The sequence below is a fragment of the Rhagoletis pomonella genome, unplaced genomic scaffold, assembly GCF_013731165.1.
Source record: "Rhagoletis pomonella isolate Grant_MI unplaced genomic scaffold, Rhpom_1.0 Rhpom_scaffold_00008, whole genome shotgun sequence".
Taxonomy (NCBI): domain Eukaryota; kingdom Metazoa; phylum Arthropoda; class Insecta; order Diptera; family Tephritidae; genus Rhagoletis; species Rhagoletis pomonella.
This window is the reverse complement of record NW_023458562.1, coordinates 20,161,282-20,178,523: the sequence shown is the minus strand read 5'-3', so window position 1 is coordinate 20,178,523 and position 17,242 is coordinate 20,161,282. Positions and strand designations below refer to the sequence as shown.

At 35.3% G+C, this 17,242-nt stretch overlaps 2 protein-coding genes across 3 annotated transcripts; both read right to left on the bottom strand.

The window, feature by feature from the left end:
* Positions 1–755: 755 nt before the first annotated feature.
* On the bottom strand, positions 756–8,564 carry LOC118744338. 2 transcript variants are annotated; one of them, XM_036477261.1, is made up of 6 exons: positions 8,293–8,564; positions 6,951–6,998; positions 3,521–3,863; positions 3,348–3,424; positions 2,434–2,860; positions 756–1,116 (listed from the first exon to the last, which is right to left on the bottom strand). In XM_036477261.1, exons 1-6 carry the CDS (start codon positions 8,511–8,513, stop codon positions 886–888), a joined length of 1,347 nt encoding a protein of 448 aa, XP_036333154.1. In that variant the 5' UTR covers positions 8,514–8,564; the 3' UTR covers positions 756–885. The 2 variants fall into 2 exon arrangements, with proteins under 2 accessions (XP_036333154.1, XP_036333155.1); XM_036477262.1 differs by having other exon boundaries at positions 3,521–3,857.
* Positions 8,565–12,123: 3,559 nt separating this feature from the next.
* On the bottom strand, positions 12,124–14,202 carry LOC118744335 (the record flags this gene model as incomplete). The annotated part of the gene is given in 5 exon segments (XM_036477253.1): positions 12,124–12,411; positions 12,482–12,890; positions 13,331–13,407; positions 13,519–13,852; positions 13,938–14,202. Coding segments are annotated over 5 exon segments (1,307 nt in total), but the record flags the coding sequence as incomplete, so codon positions are not given.
* Between the last annotated feature and the right edge of the window lie 3,040 nt (positions 14,203–17,242).

Below are 17,242 nucleotides of genomic sequence, written 5' to 3'. Positions count from 1 at the left end.
CTGCACTCACATTAAACAAATTTTGGCTATAAAAAAGCTGACGTGTGGGTGAACACCAAACTCAATGCCGCAATTTAAAGTTTAACTGCCTCAGCTAATTGGCCTGTTTGAACATAGTCTAAAGACTGAGTAAAGAGCCTGTGTGAGAAATTCAAATTTTTGGCAGCAAATGTAAGTTACACAGTTTTGTACTTTAAACGATGATATGTATATTTCGGTAATGGGCGCTGCCTTGCCCGCGCGCGAATCTCTTTTAAGCTTTCTAAACATTTTGTATAGGCGCGTGCTGAGTAAAAGGCAGTGTGGCCAGTTTGCGGGATTTCGCCCTTTTTTCGGGGTTTTATGACAAAAAGGGGGAATGGAATTTTCTGACGAAAAACAGGACTTTTGTCATTCCATACCAAGCAATAAAATTTAGTTATTGATAAATAAGAAAAAGCTGCCATACTCTGTGGTAAAATTAAGCAGTTCATATGAATTCTATCAGCGGAACTTCATTCACTTGAAATGAATTTTAATAGCTATTTTATGAGTTATCCAAAAATGAATTTGGATATCTTGATTTTGTAGATTCTGAACTTGTTTTAAACGATTAATGCAAAAATATTTTGAGTGATTCTATTACATGATGTTACACTGATCATGAACTGTTTAATTGACCTATTACAGGTCCTAGGGCTGGTCAATTAGTTCACGAAACTGCGCTTAAAATTTTTCTAACACCTTGAAATTCTCAACTTATTCTTAAAAAACCATTTTCGCATGACTTCCGGCACTAAATAACTTTTAGCTCGGTTATATTTGAACCCATTTTAAGTTTGTATATGACTTTCAAAAGAAGGACACTTATACTATTTTAAGAAATAAGTTTTGTGAGTACGAATCTCAAATTTCTTTTTCTGTTGTTAAACGAAGTTCTGTAGTCTGAGTACTTTCGTTCTTCTCGGCTGCCATTGGAAAGTATTTAATTATCTCTGCCACCTCCTCCGGACGGCAACAGAAGGTATAACCTAGTGTTGGCAAGCGTCGAAGATTACCAAAAGTGCTAGTTTTCAACCACTCAACTTTGTCGCACATATCAACGCTGCAGAATTCGGTATGTCCTGGATTCATTACCTGCAAAGTTAGAACAAAAAAAGTAGAAGTTTTAATGTTTTTTTTTTTTAAATTTCGTTAGATGTTAACTATAGCGAGTTTTAGTGGGACAACGTCTTTATCCAGCGTAAATACGGGCACCCTGCAAGAAGATGTTCGTTCACCCTTTCTGTATATCGTCGTGGAGGATGTGGAAAGGGAAGGATGTAGGGCTATTGCCTAAATTAGGTCGCGAATTCGTCTGCCAGCTGCGTTCTTGCTATTAATCCTGGAATGACGGAGCTTGCACTATTTACACCCAGTTTCCCTCGATAACGGGCGTTTCGCTTGTGCTCTATGACAGGGTCAAGTTATTGGACGTGATCCTTGACGGAATATTGTCTTAAAAGCCAAATATTGATGAGCGAATAAAAAAAGGCACCAGTGGCTCTTACTGCTGTAAAAATGCAATGGAAAGAGAAGGGGCCTCTCTCCAAAAGCGATATATTACCTATTTATATGAAACCATCATCAAGCCAAGTATGTTATAAGGGGTCATTGTTTCACAACAAAAGTATATTCTACGTAGGAAGCTAGAGCTGGAGGGACCAACAGTTTTACACCGCCTTCGAACGGCAAATGGATGGAGAAGCTTTATAAGGCAGAAGGCCAACGCTGGTTACAAAAAAACCCTTTTTCTAACAGCGGATCAAACCTTGGACCTATGGAGTTACAGTATGCACCTCTAACCAATCGGCTACAGCAGGTTCCGAGTAGAGGTACAATAAATATTTTCGCGTAGGGATCGAAGCTGGATGGCAGAGTTGGAGAAGGTGTATTCTCTCTCATGTTCTATTGTCGGCTTTCGCAGCATCTTTCAGGCTGGGGTGGCCGCTATAAAAGAGGCGCATGGTACAATTAAAAAAAATTAATAATCGCATCGGAGCATTAAAAAATCAATTTGATTTGGATCGAAGGACAAAGTTACAAATCTGGATATTACGGGACTGATGACTGGCTAGGAGTTACTTTGGCAGCTTGTAGACTATTCCTGCACAGACGGCTCAGAGAGCGCAGGGAAATCCTCAACCTTCAAAGCTGGAAGGTCTTCCTGGCTTCAGCTCTTGAGGCCAAAAAAGAATCATCTCAGCACTTCCCTCTCAGTTGCCCAGCTGTCACTAGACTAATGTTTAAACACCGCAGCTCAGCTATTTAATCAACACTTCTGAGGAACTCTCTGTAGCGAAAAACAGCTGCCTGCGAAATTCTACATTGTTGTACCACAATGGAAAATTTAATCAATGGATATTCGGGGCTCCCACCTTAACCTAACCTAAACCTACAGTACGTTGTACTTACATATGGTGAATTATGTGCAATAACAACGAACTCCTCTTCCTCATCGGCGTGTGTTAAGGGCTTCAAGTAGGCCCAAATATACGCTGGTGCATTGACAGTCAAATTTTCTGTGCTAACGGACACAATATCGGGTTTGAATGAACCGTAATTGCGATGCACCGATGGGAGGCTAGCATTGCCATAGGTGCCCATATAAACGAGATACTTATCGGATCGTGTACGCTCTCGCAGAGCATCAAGGAAGTAACGCCAGTTTTGTTGCCGTAGTTGACGCCACCACATAATGTTAAATAAGTAGGCGTAGTCATTTAGGTCGATATTCGATGGACCGTCTTGTAATAAGCTGGCAAAATCAAATTTGAAGGCATTGATGAGTGGTATTTGGCATCTATCCGGAGCCTCTCTGGCCGCATCAAAAGCTTCTTGACTAGAAAAAATAATTTAAAAGTTGTATACATACATACATGCATATATTTTGTCACGTAAATTATTTGTATAAAGTTACAACTAAAGTTATGGATATTAGATACAGAAGATCTACATATTTTTTGGCTTCTTAGGAATAAAGTCATCGGTCTATTATGGATAGCAACGCGATACTCAGTTGGGTTGCTGATGGCCAACCGAAATATGCAAATGCTTGATCATATGCACAAGATCCTGAACAGCCTTGTTGTATGTACTTCGAATGAATAACTGATAAACGATTGAAAATCGATCATATCCCAAGAAATAATTTCCCCTTATAATATATTACTGCATTTTACTATTTTCGATAGTTAGATCTTAACCTAAACTTTATCACGCTACACACTCTTAGATTTGATGTGTACGTTGAAGAGGTTTCTCCACAGAAAAAAAGATTTTAAAACCTTAATTTTCATACTCACCTACACACATGCATAGATACATACCTCATGAATTTATAATAGTTTTCCAAGCTGGCAATCTTTTCATCCAGAGTTACGGTTAGTTCATTTGTGGCTTTGCGCTGTTGAATATAATATAATAAAAAAAATATTGGATCAGCTCATCGCGCTTTTATGTATTTATGTCAACGATATATTACGGTACACGAAATATTCACCTCATCAACGACTTCGACGTCACTAGTTAGATGTGCTACAAACGTGACAAACTTTAGTGAAGACTTATTGAGGTCATAGCAAACGCCGGCTTGGATTTGATTTCCTATTCCAACAGCCTGGAGGGGTACACCAATCGCATAGCTCTCATAGTTTCCACAGTTTATCAATTTTGTTTTACTTTCGTAAATTTCAGGGCTCGATAGGGGTATGCAGAAAATAATAATATTCTTGGAACTGCCGTCAAATTTACCCTTGATTCCAATTTGGTTAAGCGAATCACAAGTGATCTCTGCCGAGTTTGCTTCTAAAGCTTTCGATTCAAATTCCACATCATCACTGTCATTATTGGAGAAAATAAAAATAAGCGCTAAAAATCACGATTTAGGTGCTCAAAATAAGCTAATAAAATCATCGAAATAGGCTCAATAAAAAAAAGATGCCAAATAAAATTCCTTAAATTTGATTAAGAGAAAAACAACGTTATTTACTGTTGTAGAACAATTGCAATTCATATCGCATTTACTTTTTTTATTATTTTTTTATAAGTTCTATATTTTAATCGCTCCAACGGAGGTTCGAACCTGGCACCACAGATTTGTAGCACGCAAACATATGGATGTTTCCATGATGTCTGACGTGACATTCGTACAATTTTAGAGTTAAATAAGTCATACGAAAATCGAATTCACTTATAAAAAAAAATTGCCGTTGTGTAGCCTTTATACCGTCCTTTGGTTTACAAAAAAATTAGGTGCGCTTGGAACACTGGTGCCGAGAAAATCGATGAAAAGGACGTGAGTAAAATTACAGACCATTATAAAAAATTCATTTTTAAGCAAAAGCGATTCGTTGTTGGTTTAATATTGAATTAAAATGTGATTTCTCCTCCCACACAATATTTTTACCTGTAAAACATATATATTTTAAAATTTTCGGTTCTCCTATCCACCGTTTAGCGTTTAAAAAACCTTTTTTCGCCATCTGATTACGAAATTTTGAGTTATAAAGCAGTTTGAAGTCATTTACTTGCATTTTCGGATTACATTTTTATGGAAACACCCATATACGTACATATACGGGAATTTCCATGTCAACTGAATTATGACTTCGATCACAAATTTTTATTCACTATATTCAGTCCATTTAAACCTTTTTTTCTTTTATGTCGGTATCTTTATTGTTACCAAAAGGAGCAATCTTTAACATTAACTGTTCAATAATAATTTCGTGGAATAGCTGCCCACAGACAGAACAAACCCGTCAATATGTTCTTTCGGGTAATAATGAAGATTCAACGCCCAGTTCTGTTTTAAGCGTTTTATTTATAATAATAATAATAGGTTGGCGCTTAGTGTTTGGCCTACATTCTTCTCCGATTTGTGGCGTGCGTCTTGATGTTGTCACACAGGGGAGAGCAGGGATCTACAGTTTACGCCGACTCCGAACGGCGATTGTAATTTTTATGGGAAGCTGTTTTTCATGTCACAAATACACTCGGAAGTTTGCCATTGCTTGCCGAGGGGCGACCGCTGTTAGAAAAAAACTTTTTTTGGTTTTCATTTTTTGGTGTTGCGTTGAACCGGAATTGAAACCAGCCCCAGCGGAGTGGTAGCGCGCACTGCTAACCGCAAAATTAAAAAAAAAACAAGTAAGAAAGTCTAAGTCGGGCGGAGCCGAACATTAAATACCCGGCGCAAGTATTAAATATATGTTTTTTCAACTTTCCGAAACCCACGGCTAGATGGTAAGCCGGGGTGTATCAATTTTGAGTAAATTGGCGTCCTTCAATTTCGAAATATTGAAGTTTCAAGCATTACTGAAATTTACCGTTATATGAAAAGCGGCCGTAATTTTAGTCCGATTTCAATAATAATAACCATAATAACAATAATAACCACACCGAGTTTGGTAAAAATTGGTAGAACGGTTACCGATTTACATATTTGTGATCATAAGTGGGCGGTGCCACGCCCAGTTTACAAAATTGTACCATAAAAGTATTTCTTGGTAAAGAATTTTTGCAAGCATCAATTTTGAATAAATTAGCTTCAATATTTACTGATTTATCGAAGATTTTGTATTTCTCTAAATTACCGTTATATGGGATGTGGGCGTGGTTATTGTCCGAATTAAAAGATTTTCGGCCATTTGGTATGGTGTACCAAGGCCAACAACTGTGCCAAGTTTGGAAGAAATTGGTGCAGCGGTTACGAAGATATACACATGTAACCATAAGTGGGCGTGGCTACGCCCATTTTCCAAAAATTTATAATATTCTTATTTTTCGTCTAAAAGTTGTTGTAAATATCAATTTTGAGTGAATAATCTTCAGTAGTTACAAAAATATCGCAGTTTTCGTATTTCCGAAAATTGCCGTTATATGGGATGTGGGCGTGGTTATTGTCCGATTTTAAAAATTTTCGGCCATTTGGTATGCTGTGCGAAGGCCAACAAATGTGCCAAGTTTGGAAGAAATTGGTGCAGCGGTTCCTAAGATATACACATGTAACCATAAGTGGGCGTGGCTACGCCCATTTTCCAAAAATGTATAATATTCTTATTTTTCGTCTAAAAATTATTGTAAATATCAATTTTGAGTGAATTATCTTTAATAGTTACTAAAATATCGCAGTTTTCGTATTTCTGGAAACTACCGTTATATGGGAAGTGGGCGTGGTTACAGTCCGATTTCGCCCATTTTCAATACCAACCTACCTTGGATTAAGGGAAACCTGCATACCAAATTTCGTTGAGATATCTCAATTTTTGCTCGAGTTATCGTGTACACGGACGGACGGACAGACGGACAGACGGACGAACAGACAGACATGGCTTAATCGATTTCTTTTTTCATCCTGATCATTTATGTATACATTTGTCTATATCTATCTCGATTCGTTTTGGCTGTTACAAACAACCGTTATGTGAACAAAATTAATATACCCTTGTGCACAAGTGCGCTCGGGTATAAAAATAGTTTAGATGCTCTTATTCTAGTGTCTACATGTTAATTTTTTTTAATCCACAATGTTTTGTTTTAAAAGTTAAAATTTTTTTGTTATTGCTTTATAAAAATGTTGTTTGTGCTTCAGCCAAACCCATATAAATTAAATTTTCAAACTGAATACAAACTTTAGAAAAATGCAACAAGTTTTCATCAAAATTTCGAACTTTTGAATCTGAATCTTAAGAACCTTTTAGGGTATGTAATTTTATAGCCCAAAAAATTTAGATTTGGTGTCTTTGAATAAAGCGCTTTTTTTAGAAATCCGTACTATTTCTACAAAATTACCCATATTACACACGTTCGTAGCAATTTGGATTGTAGATTTGTCGAAAATCGGACTAAGAAGGATTCAGTGATAGCACCGCATAAAAGATTATAAAATATAAAAATCTTATTACTTAATACAGACTAATTTCATTTACCTTGGGATATTTAGACGTGCCTCATATCTCGAATAGTAGGAAGGTATGCTAAAATAAAAATAAAAAAGTTAATAATAATAAGATTAGATTGGCGCTTAGTGTTAAGGTACAACTAAAGAACAAGCTTTTCAGGCGTTTGGCGCTTTTCAGGCTTTCTGTCAGTGTTGCCAAAATTTGGTTTCCAAAAAGCATCAAACTCTTGGAAAAAAGCGTTTTACCACACTAGTTAAAATCATAAAATTTTTTTGAATCAAATAATTTTTTTCATAACAGTTTGTATTTAACAAAAGTAAAAAATAAACAATACTAACAAGTGCATATGTATATGCAAATAAATCAATACACAAAACTTTTTCACTCACAGCGATTGAATAGCCTCTATACATGCTATAAATTGAAAGCATTTCTAAACTCCTTTATGTTCATTCAGGTAATTTTCATCATATCCAACCACGATTTAATGTATCAAAAGCGGCACTTTTGATAAAGCGTCCACACTGGGGACTTTTAGGTTAAATTACATACGAAAAAAAAATTGTTGAAGGTGGCAAAAACTTGTAGTAATTACTATTTTACTTAGCATGGTTGGAAAAAATTTGTTTGTTAAAGTATTAAAACTAAGCACATTAAAGTACTAAAATTATATAATTATATTTAAATGAAAAATATAAATTAAATACGTAGGATATTAAATTTTTTTTACAACTTATGCTTTAATTATTGTAGCCGAAAAATTCAATTAGAACACTATTGTGAACTTTAAATTTACCGCGACTTAAAAAAAATTACAATTCGTTTTATTTATCGCTTCGTCGCTTATTTTTAGGCGGATTTTTTGAAATCTCGGCTTTTCGAATATCGAGTAAACCGGATTTTTAAAATCAAATAAATCGGAGTTTCACATTGTTTATTTAAATATACGCCAGAATCTAAGAATTCTAATTACAATAAAAAAAAAGAAATTCATTCTGGAAAATTTTCCAGAAAATTACTACTATTTCGAACTTTTTTTACCTTATTGATTTCTATATTAAAGCTACATAAGTATGTATGTTTGTAGTATATCTATTTTTAGTAATGATTTCTGACTAACAGTAAGTGTTTTTATAGAGAAAATATGTAAAATAAAACCGGTTTATCCTTTGTTTTCTCAAATGGAAATTGTGGAACCGGTTTTTTGAAAATTGACATCTTTCAAATAACTCGAAAACCGAAACTGCCTACTATGTATCCTATGTTTATTTAATGCATCTGATATGTATATTTATGTATGTATGTACATATTTATATCCCTTTATTCATCTACATATATACATACATATGTACATGTCCATCTATTTACCTGGGTAGTTGGACCTTATACATTATTCCGTTATTGCAATACGCCATAACTGATTCTCCCGATTTCAGTTCTATTGAGGTTTTAAGTGGTTTGAACACAATTCTTTTGGAACCGAATTTCTTTGAAAGCACAGGCAATGGGCTTTCAACGTTCAGTTGACATGACGATGCCAATGTAAGCCCTGTGAATATCACTAAATATAAAAAATCGAGTTTAAACATTCTTACTCGTAACTACTCTCCAGAAGTTATAATCCAAGACTGAACTGAGGTTTGGCTGACGATGCGCCTTTTATGTAAAGTAAATCTACATATGCAAAAAGTGCAAGTGAATGTACATATGTATGTATGTAAGTGCTTATTTTCATCTACTTTCATGCACATATGTATGCCTACACTTAGGATGTTTAAACGACAGCCGATATTCATATCAGTTAAAGTAAATAAATATTAACTATGAACATAGGCCCTGCGGAATGGTGGCGCGCACTGCTAACCATTATATCACAGCGCACAGTGTAGCCGAAATCCGAAAGTGTGGTCGAAAAAAAGTTTCCAGATAGGGCTTTTCCATCATTGAATTGGCTAAAGGGATCCGTATGCGAAAACTTTTCACAGTAAATGCCTGTCTCGTCTTTATTTTTATAGATTCATAAGGATGAGTTAAAGTATTTTGAGTAAAGGAAATCCAAAAAAAAAACTAAATGGAATGTACGTAAAAAATTTTGTGAAATAGAAATATATACATATAAGAGTTTTTTTTTTAACAAAATTTGAGTTGTTAAACAGTAATAAGGATGCTGCCTTTAAAACGTTACTTAGAAAAGTATTAGCTACTGGAGAAAACAAAATTCAGCTGCTAAAGTCTGCCACTGGAATTGTAATGTATTTTTTTACACGCTTTTATTAGCTTCACCTGTATTTAAAAATTTCGAGCTTTTTAATGAGATTTCCTAGAGAGGCTTTAGGAATGCCAATTTGTATTTGTGTAGCCAATTCAATTTTCGTATAATAAAGTGCAAGTTCAAAGTAGCTGCGACTTACCGTTGGTGTTTGAATATTTTTTTTGTTGAAGCTGTTGTCATTTTCTCCATACAAAAAAAAAATCGTCAAAACATATGTACATACTTCGCACGGAAGAAAATGACTGACATCGTTAACAAAAAAAAATCCCAAAAACAACAGCAAGTCCCAGCTACTTCAGACTTGCATTTTATTGTACTTAAAGTGAATACGCTATTAAACTGCGTACTCAAAATCTTTCTAAGAAATCTAGTTAAAAAGATCGAAATATTTATGGGAGCTTGTTGAATTTTTTGTTTTAAATATTGGCCACCCCCCCCCCCCCCCCCCCCCCCCCCCTTTCCTTTTTTTAAATTTTGAATATTTTTTTTAAAGGTTTGAATTTTAGCCGCACTTTTTGATTTCGACCCCACTGTGCAGCGGCAGCGGTAGTTGATTTTCCGATACGGTATAAACAATTTCTATTATAAACAATTTCAACGATTTTGAGTAAGTGTTTATGTATGTATGTTGACCATTTACGTGAAAAATCATACGATGTCTTTCAATTGTGTTCCTGAAACTTTACCCGTACACTTACAACTTTAAACAATCCCTCTTTGACCAAAGTAAATGAATGTAATGTATTGTGGAACGGTTTTCCGTTATCCCGTGTCAAATTTGGTTTGGAGACAAACCGGTTTCGGCATTGTGCCATCTTCAGTGTCATTCTTCGTTCTCGGAACGTTCAGAAAAAAATGCTAACTTTTAAATACTGACCTCGGATTCGGATTCAGCGACCCACAATACATAAGATAGGCCACTCTGATCTGCCGCGTTTCAGATTTTTTTTTTATAACGGCGTAATCGGTACATCGGACCAGGAGAATGACTTTTAAGTGGTGTGCTCTGTCTCCATCCGCAAAAATTTCAAACGACGCTTTTAGCGGAATGTAGTGCGTAGAATGCTCGGGGTCGGACCTTCTGGCCTCTCGGTTCGTTCCACTTTCGTGAAAAAAAAACTAAACTTTGGATTTCCCGTACCAGTGTCTTTAATGGCTTAGCGTTGGTGTGTGTGCTTGCACCTATTCACCCCTATTGCGAGTGTCGACTGGCAGTAGATAAACGACTATTAAGCGATTATCGATTATCGATGGTATTGTGAGTGTCGCTTAGTCGCTCAATTAGCGACTGTGAATACTTTTTAATCGCTCATCCTTCTATTGCTGTTTTTTAGTCGTTGGAGTTTGCGTTTATAAAATTTACATAAGAAAGTGGTACTATAATGGATAATAAGTAAGTCAATTGAATTGGAAGTTGTAAAAAATTGTGAAATATACATATGTACGTACATATGTGTCTGAATTACAGATCAAAAATTGTAAGCAACAAAAGGCAACTTGCGCGGTTGGTCGAGCTGATGCAGGAGAGTGAGGACATATGCAAAGGAATTTCCGTAAAGAGCAGTGGAGGAAGCTCCGCTTCTTTTGTGAAAGATATACAATATTTCTTGTGCATATAATTCCGGCTACGCCATCCACAGTGTTTTTGCGCAGAACCAACATCAAAGTTTACAAAATACTGCATAATTTATTAATTAACTACTGCTCGAAAACTTGAAATCTTTATGTTAAATTAAAGTTTAATTCTTTCACTACACTTGTATGTTAAAGTTTTAAAACTCGGGTCACGCGTTTTGACACAAATACTCAACATCATTGTACAAATAACTAAACGGTACCGTATTTCTTAAACTTCCATAAAATTTATTAATGAAGAAAACAGCTTTTCCTGCAAATCCTGTAAAACCTAAAAACCTTGAAGCATCGGGAACGCAACTTCTATTCATAAAATTCACATATGTACATACACTTCATCTTCCAACTCCAAGGGATCCGACGAATCTCGCAATTCCCTCCTTGCTTTAGCCAACTCTACTAATCTATTAGCTTCCACATCATCTTCCTCATCACTAAACCATATTTCAACTGTGTCCATTTTTTAAATTTTATAATAAAAGCAATTATTTTAAAAATGTAAATGAAACATTAAAGAAACAAATGTAAACAAACAAACAGCTGTTTACAATTCCGTCAACCATTCACAATAGTACAAATTTTTATCGATCAAGTTACACAATAGCAAAATAAAAGATGATCGACTCGATCGACAAATTTCTATTCTACTGCCAGTCGACACTCGCAATAGGGGCCATTATGTGTTATTGTTTCTGCCGTAGGAGAGCTCAGTGGTTTCGTAGCTCGAGTTGAAGAGGAGGCTGCTGCTTCTGAAGTAGGGCGTTTTTGAGCCATTTTGTTAGATACGGCGTTTTCATACCGGCTGCTGAGATAGGTTGATCTTCCACTCAGCCGTCGATATGTAATTATATATGTATGTGTATACATATGTACGTTATCGAATTTTGCAAACAATAATAACTATCTCGAACTCCCTAATATATACACATTCATTGTGATTTCGATTAAGTGAAATTCTTTCGCCATCAGACTTTGGCTCCTCTATAAAAATTTAAATTGTGAATATACGAAAGCTGATAAGTAACAATGTAAATGAGTTAAATATTGACTATCTGTGTTCATATGTATGCACATTAGACCCGATCGGTCTCCGTAAGAAGCCAAAATATTGTGAAACCCTCTCTAGTTTGAATAAATATTATATCGATATGGCTTTAGTGCTATAGAAAATGCATTCCTTTCTATGTAGTCACAGCAGAATTGAAACATTGAAAAAGCCTTTTACAGCAAAGAATCTATTTTTTGTCCCATATTTTTACCTATTTTTACACTATTTATTGTTTTTATTCAAGTCTAGATCATCCACAATTTTATTTAAGGCTTATGGTGTCCAAATATTAAAAAAGTATAAAAAATAATCATTGAGATGTAGCCGCTGCAGCAGCTGCGGTAGACGTTTCGATAGCTAGCGTAGCCACAGGAAAGTAATCGATCACTTTCGCCACCTCCTCCGCACGGCAACAGAATGTGTATCCAAAAGTGGGTATGCGCCGAAGGCGTCCGAATCTGCTGTCCTTTAGCCATTGTATATCATCGCACAAATCGCTGGCACAAAACTCAGTGTGGTCAGGAGATTGACTCTGGAAGTAGAACAGAGAAAAGTTAGAATTTACATACATACTTTTGCGTAAAAAAAACGCATTCAATTACGTAGGGTGAATTGTGCGCTAAGACCACGAAATCCTCGTCGTTTCCGGGTGAAAGCGATTTCAAATATGCCCAGATGTACAATGGCGCCGTAACTGCCAACCCATCGGTTTGCACGGCCACTGCCTCCGGCTGGCCATTGGAGCTTTCTGTTGCTGGCAAAGTTGCGTTTCCGTAAGTGCCCACATACACTCTGTATTTTACCGAATTTGTGCGTTCCTTTAAGGCGTCGAGGAAGAAACGCCAGTTATTTTGACGTAACTTACGCCACCACATAGTGTTCAACATGTAGTTCCAGCTGTCGAACTTCTTATTCAGCTGTTCGTCTTGAATGATCAAGTCATAATCGAATTTGAAAGCATTGAAGAAGACGTTTTGCTGCCGATCTCTTGAGTTATTAAAAGAGTCTTGACTGTAGGCAAGAAAAAAATTAATAACAATATGGGAAAATACAGATCGTCAGCTTAATGGAAGATCGCCCTATAGCGGGTGTCGATTCGAAAACGCCCTATATCAGCAAAACGTTGAAAAACGCCCTATTTCGGGAATTTTCTATAGAACGCTTTATCTAAGAATTTCGTTCAGAAACGCCCTATCTTTAATGACGCTTCGAAAACGTCCTATCTCAATATAAATTCAATATATCGCCAGCTAAGATGGGGCGTTATTCAACCAAATTCTGAAATAGGACGTTTTTCAACGGTTTGCTTAGGTAGGGCCTTTTCGAATCGGCAGCCAAGATAGGGCGATCTTCCACACATCCGTCGGTATATTATTTTTTAAGCGAGAAATCTTATTTCCAGCGATTAAGAATGAGTATATTTTGCACAACTTAATGCTTAGAACAATCACCTCATGAAATCGAAATAGTTTTCCAGATTGTCTACCTTTTGTTCGAGGTCCACTTCCAGATCATTATCAAAGTTATCCTAAAGTGTAAAAATAAGTATAGCTTAGGAGTTAGTTTAAAACACACAGTCAGTTGCATTAAAATAGCACCATTGCATATGTAGTATAAGCTTAGTTCTAAAGTAACTTACCTCGTAAGAAATTAAAATGTCATTTTTTTGGTAAGCAATGTAATTTGCATATTTCAATGCAAAGTTGTCTATATCGTAGCACATTGCCAGTTTCTTAATTGTTCCTAAAAACGGAATTTTTTCGCCAATTACATAGCTCATAGATCCCTCGCAGTTGCCCAACTTCCTTTTGCTTTCATATAAGCTTTCACTAGATGACGATGAACAATATATACTTAGAACTTCGCTCCCGTGTCTGTTTTCATAGATTCCCCGCGCTCCGATATAATTATTTTCATCACAAAACAATAATGCCGTCTGGTATTGATTGTTTGGTAGTTGTTTGTAGCCATTGCTTATAAGAAATAAACAGAAAAATTACTTATTATCGCCACAGACGATCTCTTAGCTTTCTTCGAAATTAGTTCATAAAAACTCACGAATTCTCTATATTTAACCCGCTGCCGCAATACACTTCCACGGATTCTCCTTTGTTAAGAGTAACTCCCTTTCCACTGGCACGAAAGGTAATATTTTTCGAACCAAAATTTTTGATCAGCAGTGGATATGGACGTCGTACTCTTAATCGACAGCAGTACGAGAAGCTCAAACACAAACAACTCAGCACAAATATTTGAAAATTTATTTTAAACATATTGCTGACACTGCGCGCGGCTCGGAAGTTAGCGAAACTGAAAATGATGAACCTGTTGCTGGACATTTTATATTAATCAATCGGCTATCACTTAATTCTGAACTACATATATGCAATCGCAATATAAATGTGATTGTGTACGAACACACAAATCTATACATATAGAGCTGAGCTTGCATTTTGTAGTTAAAAGCGGCATTACATATAGTTAGGACCATCAGTAAAAGGGCACCGCTTTTGTTTATTTCACATTGTATACACATATAAAAGTAGAATGGCAGATGCATATTAAGGTGGCTCTTATAATATTTAATTTCTATTATTGTCTCGTTCAATAGAAGACGTTTTCGAAGGAAATCCGAAACTTACATATCGTCACCTGAAATACAAAAAGACGTAACAAACATCATCGTGGAAATGCAAAATGTTATAACTAATAAAAAATTCAAAACTCACCTTTTCATGGATGAATCCCACATTATTTTATAAAAAAAAATTAAATTATTAGTCGCGACTTTTCCATTTCATTTACGATGTTGCTACCGTCGTTTTGCGTTTCAGGTGACGATATATTTCTTTCCAGTTGAACTGCATCTTGTCCAAATTTTTATGTTGGGACTTTTTCCTACCATAATTTCTTGACTACAATAGTTTATTATAAATAAAACTAGATACATATTCTTTTTCGAAACAATGGAAAATTATTACTAAGGGCAATTCATCTAAACGCGTAAATACCTCGTAACCAAGTAAACTTCGTAAACTTACTTAATTTTGTATGGAACAACGTTTTATTTACGAGTTTACGCTGTTACGAAGCATTTACGTGTTTCTATGAATACCCATATTATATTTACTACAAGAAGGCAAATAATATACAGGAGAAGACAAACCTGATTCAGCGAAAGGCGATTACCTACGCATTTCTTTATCGGTATCTGGGCACCAGTGTAAGATATTTTAATTTCTCCGTTAGGTGGAACCAAGAAGTAATGTAAATTTTTTTTCTTTCAAACAATTGTTTTCAAATAGCGGTCGCCCCTCGGCAGGCAATGGCAAACCTCCGAGTGTATTCTACCACGAAAAACGGCTTGTCATAAAAATAAAATCGCCGTTCGTGAAACCAAACCAAATTCTGTTATAGGGTGTTTTTCAATAAAATTCTGAAATTGGGCGTTCTTGAAAAGTTTTCTAAGATTTTGAACTGGCTGCCGAGTTAAGTCGATCTTATCGATCTCAAATATCGATATACGGATAGTTCTTAGTTCTCCGTCAATAAGCATGATAAAATATCTAACTTACATACATATGTGTGTATATATATTAAGTCGATTTTTTTGCGACTATTGTTTTTTTTTCACTCCTACCTCAAAATTTTGTGGAAAACACCTAAAAAAAAGCTCCCTGAAAATTTGAACCCTTAATATTAACATTAAGTACTCGCCCAAGGCGTGCAAAATTTCCCACATAAAATACACGTAATCTTTGAGTTTTTTTCTTAAAGAGTCTACAGCTCAGAGGCATTTTATGGTACAATCTTGGTTAATAATGGGTTTTCTTCAGAATTGTATGCACTACAAAAGTGTCCATTGCCTTAGGGTACTTTGAACTCCAGTTTATTTAAGGGCTTTTGATAACATTTATGTACATAATAATTGTTTTTTTTTTGCTCGCTTAGATTGAATAATTTTCGTATTACTTTCAACAACACACTCCTACGTTTGTGTGTTTTTTTATGTAGAACTTCAGGCTGATGATATCAAAATTATCGGGGAAGGTTTGTATACATACCAACATCCATATGTATTTATTTGTTTATACCAAGCAAAGAATTTCATGATGGACATATCATGTTTATGAATTTGAGATGTTTGCTTATTCTAATCTCATAAGATTGGTTATCAAATACATAAATTGTATTGTATAAAGTTTAAATGAGTCGCCTACGATGCAAATTTATATATGAACATACATATGTACATACATACATATGTTCCATATACGTATATGTGCATGTTTACTTATGTACATTAGGGTGGGCTAAATATTGTTTCCAACCAACCTCAGAATTGTTTCGTGCATGATGAACGAACAAATAAAATAACTAATAATAATAATAATAATAATAATATTACACTCTAGCAATACGTAACAACACTAAGAAAAGTGCAAAAAGCAGTTTTAAAAAATTTTTATGCAAAAACCCAAAATAAAGTAGTTTAAAATTAAGTTTTTATTTAAAAAAATCAGCAGTATTAGTCGAAAAGACCCCTAAGGACTTAGTAAATCAGCAAGAATAATGAAACTGAAAAAGTAATTACTTCGGGAAATTGAAGTGATGGATTTTTTTTTATTTTTTTTTTGTAGCTTACTTCCTAATATCTACCTAAATTGCTAATTATCGTTTATGTAAACAATAGTTAGTAAAAGTTATAATAATTTTATTTTTTTGAGATTTCTGAAAGAAATCTTCTTACTCGATCAGAAATATTTATTTTTATCTATGGCGGCTGCTGTGGTGTAGTGGTTATGCAGGGCTTGAGTACGAGCCCAGTTTCCGACCAACATCTACAAATAAAACATAAAAAAGTTTTTTTTTTTTTTAAATAGCGTCGCCCTCGGCAGGCAATGGTAAATCTCCGAGTGTATTCTGCCATGAAAAACAGCTTCTCATAAAAATGCAATCGTCGCTCGGAGTCGGCGTAAACTGTAGATGCCTCCTCTCCCCTGTGTGACAACATCAAGGCGCACGCCACAAATCGGAGGAGAAGATCGGCCAAACATTACCATATGTGTGAGCGCCAGTCTACTTTTATTAACTTTACTAATTTACACCAGTTCAACAAAAAAATAAATAATAACAGTTTTCTAAGCGATTTCAAGCTAAAAAAAATACGGACATATAATGCGTTTTAATTAATTTTTATTCGTCGGGAACCCATAAGGGTTTTCCAAATTTATAATTATTTTCATATATTGTCTTTATGGTTCTTGTTGTTCAATATCATCATCATCGTCGTATAAGGGAAAATAATCAATAACGTTGGCTACATCCTCGGGACGGCAGCAAAAAGTATAGCCAAGTGAAGG

Bases quoted from the DNA above. Each gene is read 5' to 3' on its own strand.
- LOC118744338 (XM_036477261.1), bottom strand. From the start codon at position 8,513: ATGTTTAAACTCGATTTTTTATATTTAGTGATATTCACAGGGCTTACA. The intron at 3,864-6,950 runs GTAAATGAAATT...TTTCTCCAATAA, and splicing joins GCACGTCTAAATATCCCAAG to TGACAGTGATGATGTGGAAT. The intron at 1,117-2,433 runs GTAAGTACAACG...CTAACTTTGCAG, and splicing joins TTGCACATAATTCACCATAT to GTAATGAATCCAGGACATAC.